Genomic DNA, 15,450 nt, shown 5'->3' with positions numbered 1-15,450 from the left:
TAAAGGGATAAAATAAATCTTTGCAGAGATTCATGGTCATTGGCTGAAGTGACAATACTTCCTGGAGACCCAAAGTCTCCCTGGATCACCAGCAGAGGAGGAACTTAATAGGGTCGGATGGTCAATAAAATCTCGTCTCAGGTCCACAGTTTCCTCTAAGAATTGTGGGAATATATTGTTTAAGATTTCTTTTCAAGATATTTCATTTTGCCTGTTTTCAAGATATTTCATTTTCATTTTTACAAATTGGATTATAACTGACCTGAATATAAACATTTTTTAGTCTATACTGCTTAGAACTCTCTTACCTTTTTGAATCTAGAAGTTTGTATTTCATCAAATCAGAGACATTTTCAGTTATCATTACTTCAAAACTTACATAAGATTTCACAGGCCAAATCGATGCCAACTTCCCTTTCCTACTCTTTTCCTGGTAACAAAACTACGAATGAGAGGCGAGCCATAGCTGATGGGGCTCCCAGCCATGTCAGGGAGCGCTACACATCAGTATTCCCAGCCTCTGCTTCCTACCTCCCACTCCTGTCCATGGGGGACAATTTCACCATGTGTTTCTCAACTTGAAATTACTTTCTGCAGAAGAAATTACTTTCTGCAGAATTTACTTTCAATTTCAATTTCTCAATTCATCTAACTTTTCCGAGAGAAGCACAGAATAGCACTTATTCAAGAACCCAAAAGCCAGGCTGTCCATGATGGCAATGTTGTGTGTCAACTTGACGGCTGGATGGATGACCAGATAGCTGGTAAAACTGAATTTGTCCATGAGGGTATTTCTTTAAGAGATTAGCATGTGCTCGGTAGACGGAGTAGGAATGCGCTCTTGCCCATGCATTAGGGGCCCTAATGGAACAAAAAGGCAAAAGGCAAAGAAAAGCTGCTTTCTTTCTCTCTTTGTGAGCTACCAAGTCCATCTTCTCTGGCCCTCTGACCTGGGAGCTCCTGCTTCTCGGGCCCTCAGACTTGGCTACTTAAATAAGGAGCCCTTGGTTCTCTGGCCTTGGGACTCACAGTGAGCTACCCCACCGGCTTCCTGGTGTCCAGCTGCACGCAGCAGAATGTGGGACGTCCCTGCCTCCATACGAAGTGAGCCAACTCCTATCGCTTCAGAGAGACACAGATGTATAGATACAGATGCTTCCTATGGATCCTGTTTCTCTGGAGAACCCCGACTAACCCACGATCCGAACCAAGTTTTGTCACCAATCACACGTCTCCGTGTTCATCTGGATACTTGTTATTTTTACTGCTCAATAATCTCTTCTTCATAATTAACTTTTAAATGCTATTCTCATTTTCATTTCCGAGCTCTCCCATCCCTCCTTTTGGGTCAATTACCAGTGACCAGTTCAGGGAGTGCTTATTTTGCCCTGTTCTCTATGACAGAAAAAGATGTCATCAGAAAGTTATGGGACTAAGATAAGTAACATAGTCTGGCTTTAAGCACGCACAGTTAGATCAGGAAGTTAAGCTTCTATACATATTACAATATAATATAATAACCTAAATAAGTTATTTAAAACTGTGTTGACACAAAACCAAAGGGAAGTTTAGTAGAGAAGTAAAAACTCAAATGTCTGCAAGGGCAATCAAACAGATATGGTACAGGCATTCTTAAAAATGAGATGGAAAATGTGTATATCAATTCAAATTTTTGCATTATAAAACATGTAGAATCAGTAAAAGAGCATCCGGTATTTTTCCAAAACAGTTTGAGGATATATCTTAGGGCCAGAATGATGAATTCTACCCAAATACATATTTGGGTTCCAATTTAAGAAAAATATAGGCCAAATTTGCTATTCAAATTACTGTAGAAACTGAATTATTGTGTAGCTCTCTGATGGGACACTAGTATGAGGCTGGAATACTGGCAATGTCAGGGCACTAACAAATGTGTCTCGAAACAAGCCACACGTTATTTTCAAAATTAAATTTTTATTCATCTTTTTTTATTTTTAGAAATTTTTTTAAAGATTTTATTTATTTATTTGAGAGAGAATGAGTGAGAGAGAGGAGAAGGTCAGAAGCAGACTCCCCAGGGAGCTTGGAGCCCGATGCGGGACTCGATCCCGGAAGTCGGGGATCATGACTTGAGCGGAAGGCAGTCGCTCAACCAACTGAGCCACCCAGGCGCCTATTCATCTTTAAAAAGCTATATTCAAAGATTTTAATGACTCAGAAAATACAGAAAGATGCAAAAGGAAATTGTACTTACTTGTTTCATTTACCCTGTTTCTCTGAAACCAAGGTAATAATACTGCTTTAACTTTCTTTGCACTCATGCAGAAAAGGATATAAGATCAAGTTAAAATACTCCATTCCATTTTTGAGTGCCATTGCTTTTGAATTCCTGTCTTTTGTTAATTACAAACACACCTTGTACATCATTCCATTTAATATATGTTGAACTCACCCATTCTTTCAGAAGCTCAATAAAATTCCTTTGTATGGCTGGATCCTCTAGGATATTTCCACATAGCCAGCAAAAGAGCCTACTTGCTAGAAATTTAGTTCATGATTTTTAAAAGCTGCTGCAATGCATAATAATCCTTATACTGCAATTCCCATATGAGCAATCCCCCTAGAAGTGAAACTTACAAGTCAAAGAGAAAATACATTAACATTTTGAAGGAATTTGCCAAATTCTTCTCCTTCCCGGAGGAAGTTTGGTAGAGAAAGAGGCATCTTACAAGCAGGAACTCTGGAATTGGCTTACCCTTCCCGAGGGGAGCAGGATGGACAGAAGAAGGTTAAGTCGCAGAGGTCATTATGATCTCCTACCTGTGTCAGCTCAGGGCTACTGGTCACCAGCTTTGTTGTATAACATCATACTTTAATTTTTGAAGCTACGCTTCATTTTTTTTAACTCACTGGCATAAAATATCTTATTTGAAACTTGCTATCTGAGGGATCAAGGAAATAGGGATCAAGTCTTAATGAAAGTGCCAGCATTTAGCCAGATGTGCATCTCTGTGAATCAGCACAAACGGGCTAACAGTTGCATAACCGAGGGTTAAAATTTCTAGAATGAATAATATTAGGGACTTACTATTAAAGAAAGAGTTTAAATATAAAGAAAGAATACAATCTGTCCAATAAAAGAAAAGAAAACAAAGCATCAGCAGGAGAACACTGTGAGCAGCTCTTATCTCAGGGGGTTTGTGGTAGAGAACCTTGGATTTCTGCAGGTAGCGGGCATGCTGGTGGTGCCTATGAAGAACGCATACCATGTAGACACTGGCCCAGCCCATCAGACTCAGAAAGAGGATGTCACGCAGGATCATGAGAATGAGAAAAACCCACTTCATCGTCTGGTTTGCTGGTAGGAAATAACAGTAGCTGCCCCTTTGACCAACCTGTGATCTGTTTAGGCTGTTGATGTTTTTCATGTAATAGAGTAAGTTCATGCTGACCAAGGAATTGAGTATCCACAAGAAGGGGAAAAAGGGAAGGATATACCATGTGGATGCTGGCTTGAAGGTGGCACATGCAGAGGCTCTGGGGCTGATGGTGATGGCCTGGACCACAGTCAGGAAGCTGGTGGTGCTGATGGAGAGACCCCGGGCCACCCGCTCCAGGTACACAAAAAATTTACAGCCTACACCATCCCGGAAGTTTCTCAAACCAAAAGTGCCTATTGTTTTTAGCATTCCCTTGGAAAAAAGGTTTATGATATTTGTAAAAGCCAAGTGGATGAGAATTAGATGTGTAGATTTCTTTTTAGTGTCCCAAAAGAATATGTACATGTAATTCACAGCAACAAAGACATTCCCCACAATGCCAGGTCCAATTACAAAGAGGAATATTGTTCTTTTAATAATCATTGGAAACATTTCTTACTTCATGGGCAGAAACTCTTGGATCTATCAAACACCTCTTGAAGAAAGCAACAGTGATGATGATATGTGTCTGCAAAGAATAATGCACATCAGAGGGCTTCCCTGGTGTGTCAGGGACACTGAGCCATTAGTCGGGATATGTGCAATGGAGAAGGTGTTGTCCAAAGATCTCTATTTCTGTCCTTCTGGGCACTGACTGTGGGTGATTCTATGAGCCTGAAATACAGTTTTGTGTATGAGCAAACAACAATCTAAATTTGCAACTAAGAATTTTTTCTGTGCTCCATCCCAGCAAGACAACCCGCTTGTTCAAATCCTTATGTATTTCACAAACATTTAATCTCAGCATGTGCGGAAATGAACCAAAACGTCCCCCAACCTGATGTCACTCCGTGTTTTCTACTGTCTCGTGTGATGTTACCATCAGGCAACTCCACAAAAGTCTGGGTTTTCTTAACCTCCCCACGCCCTATACCCCACAACCCCTTAATAACCCCTCTTGCTTCCACTGAGCACTGAGCCTGTCTCATCTGTCACCACGCCCCTTCTTTTGTTCAGCATGCAACGCGTACCTCAGTTTGATTAGTATCACAATTTCCTCGCTTGTCTCCTGATTCCAGTTGTTTTTCTGTGGGTTTTCTTTGAGTTGGGGGACGCAGAGGAAAGGCAGAGAGGAAAGGCAGGTTGGGGAAAGGCAGAGGGAGCGAGAGAGAATCATAAGTAGGCTCCACACTCAGCATGGAACCCGATGCGGGGCTGAATCTCAGGACCCTGAGCTCACGATCTGAGCCAAAATCGAGAGTCGTGCACTCACCCACTGAGCTACCTGAGCACCCCTACCAATTCCAATCTTTATATCTCTGATACATACATCTTAATATTTCCAGAGCTGTCTTTCAAAACCCCAAACGTTCTCTGTATGTTCATTGTTAAAATTTCCAGTGAGTTTTCCTAGTTTTCAAGATCAACTGAAGCTGCATAGATCCCAACTTTTAAATGCTCCTCAGCCAGAGACTTCCAGAAACCGGCCTGTGGGCTGCCCAAACTCAGATCTATGACTTGCAGCAGCCTGGGCACCCTGGGGGACCTTGGATTGCTGCCAGCGAGGGTGTTTATAGGAGGTCTGAGTCCCACTGAGGAATCGGAGGGGACACTAGGCAAAGCCTGGATTAGTTCAGGATGTTTGACATCTCCCAAAAGGTTAGCAAAGCTAATCATGAGGACCTGGGGGCTGCCGGGAGACAAGGGCAGTTCCTGAATGAGGGATCCCCAAATTTGGGGACATACAGTGAAGGGAGTTAGTGCATCCTTGGGAAGAAAAGAGTGTCCACTGAAACACAGGTTCACTATGCCATTTCCTAGCTGCTGACGAACCTGTGGAGAAATGATTCAGGCGAGTGGGTCCATGTGACCGATATCAATTCTCTGAACCTGATTGACACTACAAGTGATTTGATCCTTATCAGTCCACGCCGACTGTCATGCTTCCGGGCCTGAGTAAGAATTCCTCTTTCACTACTAAGCTTTGAACCTCACTTCACAGGTAGACATTTCTAGAGAACCACTGAGTATTTCCCCACAACCAAAGAAACCAGGATTTCTAACCTCCAATTTGCATAGCTTCCATAAACTTGCAAATCTTCCCAGAACCTTCTCCACTCACCATGTCCTCACCCATTTAAGGCCTGGACTTAGATGCGTCCTTGCCCGCAGGTGTCTGTCACCATGAACCGTGAGAGCTCAGGCTCCTGTTCCGGTTTGGTACCGGGTGGCCTCAGGGCTTGAGGAACATAGGTTATGGCCATCAGCCTCCTCTTCCTCCCCCAACAAATGGAAAGACTAATGCCTTTCTTTCTGACTGAATAGTAGGAAGAGTGTCAGAGTGGGGAGGGATGACACTCTCCCAGATTACTTTTTGCAAATGGTCAAGTAAACTATTTTAAAAGACAGGCTTTACACTCAGGCAGTTGGGTGACGCCCATTCTGGATCGAACACCTACCAGCTAGTCCAACTCTGTGCATCCCTCTCAGCCTGTTTTCTCCTCAAAGAAATGAGAAGCGTATTCCTGCTAGGGAAGACGATGGTATAGGGAAAGTGGGCAGCCTCTGGGTACTCACAAGCTGGCGATGCAAAAGTAGGGATTTGCCAACAGCCCCTGTCACTTCAATCCTCATGGCTACTAACAGGGTCCCATCCTGCTGGCGTGTGGTGGGGGCAGTTGGCTTACGTGGATGGTGTTAATACTAAGATCCGGAGGCTTAAGGACAGATGCAGGAGAAACCTTCCAATTACACACGTGCACGTGGGGGATTTGGAACACGCTGGGGAAGACAAAGCTGGCTCGTTTGCAAAACACAGGAATGCACCAAATGAGGGCTACAGATTTTATCACTGTGAGTGATGCTGACACAGGCATAATGCAGGGGCCACGGAGGCTGAAGAGGCAGAGCTGCTCCTGGGAACCAGAAACACTCTGACCCTTCTCGATTTCCGGATAAAGAATGTGGGTCCTTTCTCTGAGAGGCCACCCCACAGCTCTCGCATGGGACCACATCCTGAACTCAGGACACAGTGCTCCCCCATGTCTGGAGGCACATTTGGGGCACTGGTCCCCATCATCTCTCTGCCCCGGGCACATACCTTTGCAAGCTCAGGAGGCCAGAGGCTCAGGCTCACAGAACCTCACACGAACTGCTTTCCTTAGTCAAAGAGAGAAGCAAGTTCCTACATCTGAGGGAAAGTTCCTCTGGCACAGGGAGTGAGACTAGGATAGGTCAGGTGTGCTCACCTGCTCCCTTCCATGCAGCTCAGCCCTTTGTCGCTCCTTCTGGCAGGTGAACCCCACACCTCAAGCCATATTTGTACCCTCTGGATGTGATGAGCTCTTGGCTAACAGGCACTGAAAGCAAGACTTCACTTTGCAAAGCTGTCAGCCCGTCAGGGAGGAGAAAACCCTCGGCAGGATCTCAGTCCCTGAAGTACAGCTTTCCCTGTCCCTCCACAATTACAGCAAGTGTTTGGCTCAGAAGTGTTGTCAGTCTTGATGAGGTTTAATTATATTCCTAGGAAGGATGTGCGGTGGGGAAATGAGCGATTAGCGAGGCTTCCGGATCCAGCCTTTCCCGGTTTTCTGATCCTTCTCACCTTCCCTAAGTCCCAAGGCTGTGAATCCGAATGGGGACCTGCTCCCAGACACGTGGAAGTCACTTTCCTTTCTTTCTTGAGGTTGTCGTTATGTGCGGGGATATAGCAAAGGGGATGGTAGAGATTCTGTTTTCTGAGCACATGACAAGCGTGGATCGGGAGAAGACAAGAAGCACCACGGTCCTCCTGTGCACGCAGGGTTTGGTGGGGAAATGGCTTTCCTCCTACCCTCTGAGTTCCAAGCTGGGAACTCTGTGATTCAAGACAGACGGACAAGGGAAAATCAGGCAAGCATTTATTATCCCTCATTCCTCATGTACACATAGAATTTTCCCAGAGAAAACGGAGCCAGTCTCTGACGTGGCTTGGAACTTCGGCTAAACACCATTGTCATAAGGAAGGGGATGGGAGAGAACAATTTTCCAGAAGTGAGGGAATATAGGATCCCCGCAGACACAGAAAGCACAACACAGTCTTAGCAGATTAAATAGAAGGTGATCTCATCAGGGGCACCTGGGTGGCTCAGTGGGATAAAGCCTCTGCCTTTGGCTCAGGTCATGATCCCAGTGTCCTGGGATCGTAGCATCGAGCTCGCATCTGCTCTGTGGGGAGCCTGCCTCCTCCTTTCTCTCTGCCTGCCTCTCTGCCTAGTTGTGATTTCTCTCTGTCAAATAAATGAAACATTTTTTTAAAAAAGGTGATCTCATCAGATGCTTTGTAGTGCAATTCATAATACAAAAGAGTAAAATATTTTAAAGCAACCAGAAAAAAGATTTCTGAGGAAAGGATGTGCAGACTGATAATGATTTCTTAGAAGTAAAATATAAAAGTCTGAAGTGACAAGTTGTATTTTGAAACTGTTGAGGGAAAAAATTGCTGTCAATCCAGAGGGTGAAATAAAGTAAATTTATCTTTCAAGAATGAAGATAAAATAAATATCATAGGAGATGAAGTAAATCAGAGCAATGTCACCACTGACAAACTTTACTAAGGAATGTTCAAGTTCACTCTTTGAGAATTACCAAAAATTTATATATATATATAGATAGACAGATAGATCTATATATATCTAGGAGAGTTATACTGTAGGAGAAAAAATACTGGTAAATAGATAAACATAAGCAAACATTGCCAGTATAAGAGGGTAGTGATGATGACAAATGATATCTCCTCTGTTGATTAAAAAGGTAGGAATTAAAATACTGTCTCAGAATAGTTTAAGAGGCAGAAGCAATTAGATGTAAAGTTTGTTAAAGCGCTATAGTTCTTGGAGAAGGTTATGAAGCAGCTTGACTTTAGGCTCTCTAAAGTCAACCATGCACAATGAAATTATCCATAATGAGCCCACAAAAAATTGAAAACATGTATACCACTGGCTGAATGGAGGAGAAGAAAAGTAAAATAAAGAGGGGAAATCAGCAAAACCAAAAATCTAATAAAAAAAGACAAAGAAGAAGAAACGAGAAACACAAATATGGGAAAAATACTGATCAAGGAGACGTTGAACACAAATCCAAGGGTATCCATACATCCTCCCAATACAACACATTAATGCTGGAGCAACTTTATCCAGGAACCATCAGATCTCTAGAAACAAAGTTATGGGCTAAATAAGTCTAATTTGTCAGTCAAGAAGTAGAGGGAGAACATTCCAGAGGAACCAGATAATAGTGTCTCCTGTAAGTGAAAGATATGAAGCATCTTTTCTAGTATTCGGGTTTCTGCTAAAGGATTCTGAGTAGGGGCTCAGGGAAGCAGGACTGGTTAATGTTGTTGTTGTTTTTTTAAATTTCTTTTTAAAAAAATTAACATATAATGTATTGTTAGCCCCAGGGGTACAGCTCTGTGAATCGCCAGGCTTACACACTTCATAGCGCTCACCATAGCCCATACCCTCCCCAATGTCCATCACCCAACCACCCTCTCCTTACCCCCTCCCCCCAGCAACCCTCAGTTTGTTTTGTGAGATTAAGAGTCTCTTATGGTTTGTCTCCCTCCTGATCCCATCTTGTTTCTTTCTTTCTTCTTCTTTTTTTTTTTTTTTTTTTGGTTAATGTTTCTGAGATGGGATTAGTAATTAGGGGAAGCCGGCATTAAATTAAGTAAGAACTGAGTGCAAGCATGAGTCTATATTGGTTTAGCAATTGGGTATTCCCAGCAACAGATATATCAAAACTGGTTTGGGGCATCATGGTATGAAAGTAGTAGTCATTTCAAGGGGGGGCATTTACAGTGTTTTTAGCTGCTCCATGACCTTGGAGGAAAGGGTGCTACCTGTTCCCTTTACAGCCTGTTTTATCTGTGTATATTCTCTCAGCCTGATAAACGTGGATTTTTTTTTTTTTTCATTTTCAGCATGAGCTGATTTTCACTCTTTCAGTCTGAGAGAGATTTTACTCTTTCTTTTTTTTTTAATGTATTTCTTAAAAAGATTTTATTTATTTATTTGACAGAGAGAGAGATCACAAGTAGGCAGAGAGGCAGGCAGAGAGTGAGAGGGAAGCAGGCTCCCTGCTGAGCAGAGTGGGGGCTCCATCCCAGGACCCTGAGATCATGATCTGAGCCGAAGGCAGAGGTTTTAACCCACTGAGCCACCCAGGCGCCCTGAGATTTTACTCTTTCAAACATCAAACCTTTATATAATGCTTCACAAATTTTAAATAATTTAATTTTACTGCCATTGTTTTATTGTTGAGAAAGTAACAAGTAAGTAAATCACTTTCCTAAGGTCTGAAAGCTAGCAATTAATGGAAGTAGACATCAAACGCAGGAAAATTAATCCCAGAGCCCATAGATCAAACTATTAATCTTTGCTGCCTATGAATATTGGATTATAGGAAAGTAGGTATTAAATACTGCTATTTTCCCCCTTCAAGGATCCGGCACAAGCCTCTGGAATATGCGTTGATTCGTGCAGCCTGCATTCTGTTCTCCCTTAAATGATGGAAGCAAGAGGCTTTGAAAAGTTATTAAAATATATATAAACTCTCTCTTTCCAATATCCTACAGATCACATATAAGTGTGTAGCTTTGACACATCTGAAGAAACACTCAAATCATTCTAGGTGGGTTGACTTCTCCAACTCATTCAGTTTGACATTTGTAAGTGATCACAAATCAACTCAAATTTCTCTCCAAATTGGCTCACAAACTCTTCCCTCAGTAACAGGCACTTTTATGACCATAACCATAGGTGTCATTCCATAACGTTTCCATAAACAGTTCGGCGGGCATTTCCTAGCCGCACTGTGCTGGGAAACGGAGGTCCTGGGTGCAGAGGAGCACCTCCTCTCCAGGGCTCCACCATGGAGGGAAGGAAGGAAACAGGTAAGTAGATGTGGCAACAGGGCCCAGGGAGTTCAGGGAAAGTCACCAGGCAGGCTGCTGTGGGAAGGGGGGTGGCAGAGGACAAGACCATCTTAGTTAGCCTCTGGAGTTCCTGCACATCTCTGGGCCGGGGAGTGAAGGTCATTCAGAAACAAATTTGGTAAGAAGGAGAAGAGGCCAAATTGGGAGGGACAAACATGCTTAGGCAGAGGGTTGACATGGGAAGCCATTTAGGGTTTGTAAGTAGTGAAGCAAAAGGATGAAATTTGTGTGTCAAAAGCTCATCTTGACTATAATATAGAAAGAAGATAAACAGAAAGAGTGATACCATTTATAAAGTGGTTTTATAAATCACAACCTGAGCTATTGAGGAACTTGGCCTTCAGGGCAGGGTACTTCTGATGAAGAAAGCCACTAAATTTGACAACAGGGAAGAGGGTGCGTCAGTGAGATGTGTGTCTTTGGTTGGATCCTATGTAACCGGAGCTCTTGCTCTGATGGTTTGCTGGGGGAGCGTGGAAACAGCATAAGCATGAGGAAAAAATCTGCTCCCATTTGACCCCACCTGGGTAGAAAGTCAGGAGCACAAATGTTACCAGAGTCAGCACCCCCTCGAGGCAAGGGGTCTGGGCTTTCCTATTGCCCTTGGAGGGAGAGGGGTAAGCCGCATAGCCTGCCTCCTGAAACTACCCTCCTTTAGCCCAGTACAGTTCTTTGGAGAAACTACAACTCTGTCAGCCCAGTGTTCATGGTCTCTGAAGGCGAGGAGTGAACAGGCTGGTAGAGTGGACCGAGAGGGAACGCCAGCACAGCCCTCTGCAGTGAAATCATTTACTGGGTCTGAGCAGTGAGGGAGGAGCCTCTAAAATGACAGTTCAGCATGATAGCTTAGAAACTGATGGAGTGATGTTGCCTTTTGCCCAGCTGTTGTTTGGGAAGAATGTTGTCACGTGAAATGTATACATGAGGGGTACACGTATAGGGTAGAAGGACCTCTTTGATCGGCTGGTGGATGTCCTAGTGCAGAATATATGAGAGATGTCTGGGCCGAATGTTTACACTGTAGTTCTCACCATGGCCATAGCAACTGAAACAGGAGAAAAGAAGAAAGAGAAAAGAATGAGATCAGAGACTTATAAGTGAAGGAACAATGTATATTTACAAACTTCAGAACTGAAAGTGTTCTTTTCCCCGGAGTAGACACAGAAAAACCATGGACCTAAATTATGTCATCTTTACTTATTTGTGTCTCTCAAAAGTTTTTCCTAGCTCCGTGTATGATATTGGAACATGATTTGGAGTAAGATCAACCAGGGAATAATCTTGCTTTCACTTCTTGGACCTGGAGTTAGGGGGAACCTCTTTTTATTGGTGGGACATGGATATACTTTGCTCATGAGACCTGGGAGGGGTGGAGGGGAACCCTGTAGACCTTATGGTTATCCATTTGGCGATATCTGCACGATGCCGTCTTTCAGAGACTGATGGGTCCATGGCTCTTTGTCTATATAAATATCCCCAGAGTGTGCTCTCCCTTCAGAGCTCCAGGTTTCAGAGAAACTCCAGCCCCAAGATCAGAGCATCTCAGACTGTTCTCGTGCTCATGACCTGTTTTTTTCCTCTTTTACTGGGCACATTTCATTTTCTCCTTCTGCATAGGCTCCTTCTTGACAAATAATTACACCATACTAAATATTTTTTAAAAAGATTGTATCTATTTGTCAGAGAGAGAGAGAGAGAGAGGGCACAAGCAGTGAGAGCAGCAGTCAGAGGCAGAGGGAGAAGCAGGCTCCCTGCTGAGCAGGGAACCTGATGTACGACTCCATCCCAGGACTCTGGGTTCGTGACCTCAGCTGAAGGCAGACGCTTAACTGACTGAGCCACCCAGGCGTCCCCACCATGTTAAATATTAAATTATCTCTGACATTTTGTTACGCTGGTCTCAGCTCCTTTCTGACAATCAGCAGGGATGCCCACTTGACTCACGGCTGCAGTGCTCACTGAGGAATTGGGAAAATTGTTCTTTATATTGATTCCATCTGTAGCTAAAGGTACATCACATAGCATTATTTTTTTTTTGCCCAGCACAAATTCTGTCCAGTATAAATTAGAAGTGTACTGAAGAACTAGTAGGCCAATCTGGGTCTTCCAAGAAGCAAACAGCAAGGTGCAATGAAATGTGCAGAGATGTGGTGAGGGCAAATGCTTTCAAGAAAATAGGGATGGAGCCAGGAAAGGTGAAGAGCCAGCTGTGTGATCCTGAGTGAAGGACAGATAGTACAAGTTGGGTGAAAGCATCCTAGACCAGCTTCCAGACTAAGGAGAGTTGAACGAGGGAGTTCTGGAGCTAAATTTGGCCATGAGCAGATCCATGGAACACCTCCAAACTCACTTTAAGAGACCAGCATAACTTTGATACCAAAATCGGAAAAAGAACATTGCAAGATAAGAAAATCACAGGCTAACATTGCTCATGAATGTAGATGCAACAATTATCAAGAAAATATTAGCAAATGAAGCACAACAATATTTAAAAGGATAACATTTATTCCAGAGATGCCAGAAGGGCTTACTATTCAATAAATCAAGGAATATAATGAATCTCATAGAGACAACGAAAGGAGAAAGAACATACATTCATTTTAATAGAGCCCTAAACGCACTCGACAAAAACAACACCTAGTCATTAAAAATATAAATAAAGGGGCACCTGGGTGGCTCAGTAGGTTAAGCCTCTGCTTTTGGCTAAGGTCATGATCTCAGGGGCTCAGGTCATGATCTCAGGGTCCTGGGATCCAGCCCTGCATCAGTGGGGAGCCTGCCCCCCCACTCTCTGCCTGCCTCTCTGCCTTGTGATCCCTCTCTCTGTGTCAAATAAATAAATAAAACATTTTAAAAATATATAAATAAAACTTCCCAGGAAAATTATAATAGAAGATAAGTTTCTTCATATGATAGAGATTAACTACAGGAAATTCACTGTTAACATCATATTCAATGCAGAAATTGTGTGTGTGTGTGTGTGTGTGTGTGTGTGTGTGTGTGTGTGTGGTGTCTGCATAAGATCTTTACTTCTCCTGCTTCTCTGACCCGATGGGGGGTTTAGGAAGTTCAACTTGGGATTCATTTTCTTTTGGCTCTTTCTCTTCAGCCTCTTTCTCTTCTTCTGCTGGGGGAGAGGAAGGAGGTCCCTTTTTTGAACCTGCAAGCCAGGCTCCCAAAGCTGACCCAACAGAGCCCAGGAGGATGTTGGATGACGTGGAGAGTCCAGCTGCCCCACGACTGCAGCGTCGCCACCAGGCTGCCGGCGGCCACACCACCCCGGTTGGCGACGGCGGCGGCGGACATCATCTTGGCCGCTAGCGAGGAAGCGGCGACTCCGGCCCCGGGGAAGCCCACGGCGCCCATCGGCGGGCACGGCCGCCGCCGCCAGCGCGCCCGCCGCCCGTTGCATCCCAGAAACTTCGTCCACCTTCCCGCACCGCTCCCAATGCAGAAATTTTTAAAGGCTTTTCTCTGAGGTTACAAATGAGACAGATGTTTATCATCATCATTTCTACTCAGCATTTTTCTGGAGATTCTAGCCATTATGAGAAAGCAAAAAAGGAAAGAAAGGAAAGAAAATGGAATGAAATAAAATAATTTTTTAGTCATCATTAATAACATTGTGTGTGCAGAAAACTTGAAAGTGAAAAAGAGATAAAACTAGCAAGTTCAGTAGAGGGAAAGTCAATTTAAAACTAATTGCCCTCTACATATTCACAGTAAATAATGGAAAATTTTACTAAAAACTTAAAAATCAAATCTATAAGAAAAAAATAAAGAAGTCACTTATGCTTTCTCCATTGAAAACTATAAAACATTGGTATACATTAAAGCTAAATAAATGTATAAGAATCCCATGTTCATGGAAAGAAAAACTCATTATGTTTAAAATGTCAATTCTCTCCAAATTCTACTTTTTAAAAATTGAAGTATACATCAATGGGTGAATCACTGAACTCTACCTCTGAAAGGAATAATATACTATACCTTCATTAACTGAATGTAAATAAAATGAAATTTGAAAAATGAAGTGTAGTTGGCACAAACTGTTACATTAGTTTCAGGTGTAAACATAGTAATTTGACAACTCCGTATCAAATCCTGGGCTCACCAGGAGTGTAGCTACCATCTGTCTCTGTAAAACACTGCTATAACACCATCAACTGTATTTCCTATGCTTTGCCTTTTATTTCCATGACTTACTCATTTTATACCTGGAAGCCTGTATCTCCCACTCCCCTTGACCCGTTTTGCCTAACTTTCCAGCTCCCCTCTGGCATCCAGTAGTTTCTTCTCTGTATTTCTGGACCTGTTTCTGGTTTTTGTGTGTTTGTTCATTTGTTTTGTCTTTTAGGTACTACTTATACGTGAACTCACATGGTATTTGTCTTTCTCTGTCTGATACATGTCTCTAGAAGACCATCCATGTTGTCACAAATGTCAAGATTTCATTCTTTTTTATGGATCAGGAATATTCACACACACCATTCTCCTTCTTTATCCGTCCTTCACTTAGGTTGCTTCCATACTCTGGCTTGTGTAAATATGGCTACAATAAACATAGGAGTGCTCATATCTTCCTCAAATCATTCTTAAGTTGCGGTGCAATTTGGATTAATATTCCAGAGTGTGTGTATAGACTAGTAAGCTTATCCGAAGGGGAAGAGGCAGAGGGAGAAGGAGAAGCAGACTCCCCACTGAGAAAGGGGCTCCATCCCAGGACCCTGAGGTCATGACCTGGAAGAATTTGAAGGCTAGAGGAAATACTTTCCCTCCACTTCACCGGGAACCCGTGGAATCTATGTGAAACGCCAGACCTGCGACGAATGGCATGACTCCCAGTGGAAGGAGAGGTGGAGGGACACACATCTAGATGCAGAAAGGTATGGGCAGAGCCTAGGGGACACGGGAGTGGTGCTGAGGGGGAACACACTGAAAGAGAGACTGACCAGAAGAACACATATCAAACAGGGGAAGGGAGCCTTGGCTGGGAGTGAGGAGCATATGCTCTTGTGTCAGAGTCTCTGGGTTCATGCTCCATTCAACCATTTACTTTCTATTTATGAGCACTGG

General features: G+C 43.2%; 1 protein-coding gene and 1 pseudogene across 1 annotated transcript; both read right to left on the bottom strand.

Moving 5' to 3' along the window:
- Positions 1–2,954: 2,954 nt before the first annotated feature.
- LOC101682293 (putative vomeronasal receptor-like protein 4) lies at positions 2,955–3,854 on the bottom strand. Its single transcript, XM_004778785.3, has one exon. The coding sequence runs from the start codon at positions 3,852–3,854 to the stop codon at positions 2,955–2,957; it is 900 nt and encodes a 299-aa protein (XP_004778842.3).
- A 9,546-nt stretch (positions 3,855–13,400) lies between these two features.
- Positions 13,401–13,786, bottom strand: LOC101692346 (annotated as a pseudogene).
- Positions 13,787–15,450: the final 1,664 nt, after the last annotated feature.

The sequence above is a fragment of the Mustela putorius genome, unplaced genomic scaffold (assembly GCF_011764305.1).
Source record: "Mustela putorius furo isolate JIRA1106 unplaced genomic scaffold, ASM1176430v1.1 tig00000594_pilon_pilon_pilon, whole genome shotgun sequence".
In the NCBI taxonomy this organism is placed as follows: domain Eukaryota; kingdom Metazoa; phylum Chordata; class Mammalia; order Carnivora; family Mustelidae; genus Mustela; species Mustela putorius.
Note: the sequence above shows the minus strand (reverse complement) of the source record. Positions and strands in the feature narration are given on the sequence as shown.

What these genes read in the sequence shown, in the direction of transcription:
- LOC101682293 (XM_004778785.3), bottom strand. Translation starts at nt 3,854, where the DNA reads ATGTTTCCAATGATTATTAAAAGAACAATATTCCTCTTTGTAATTGGA.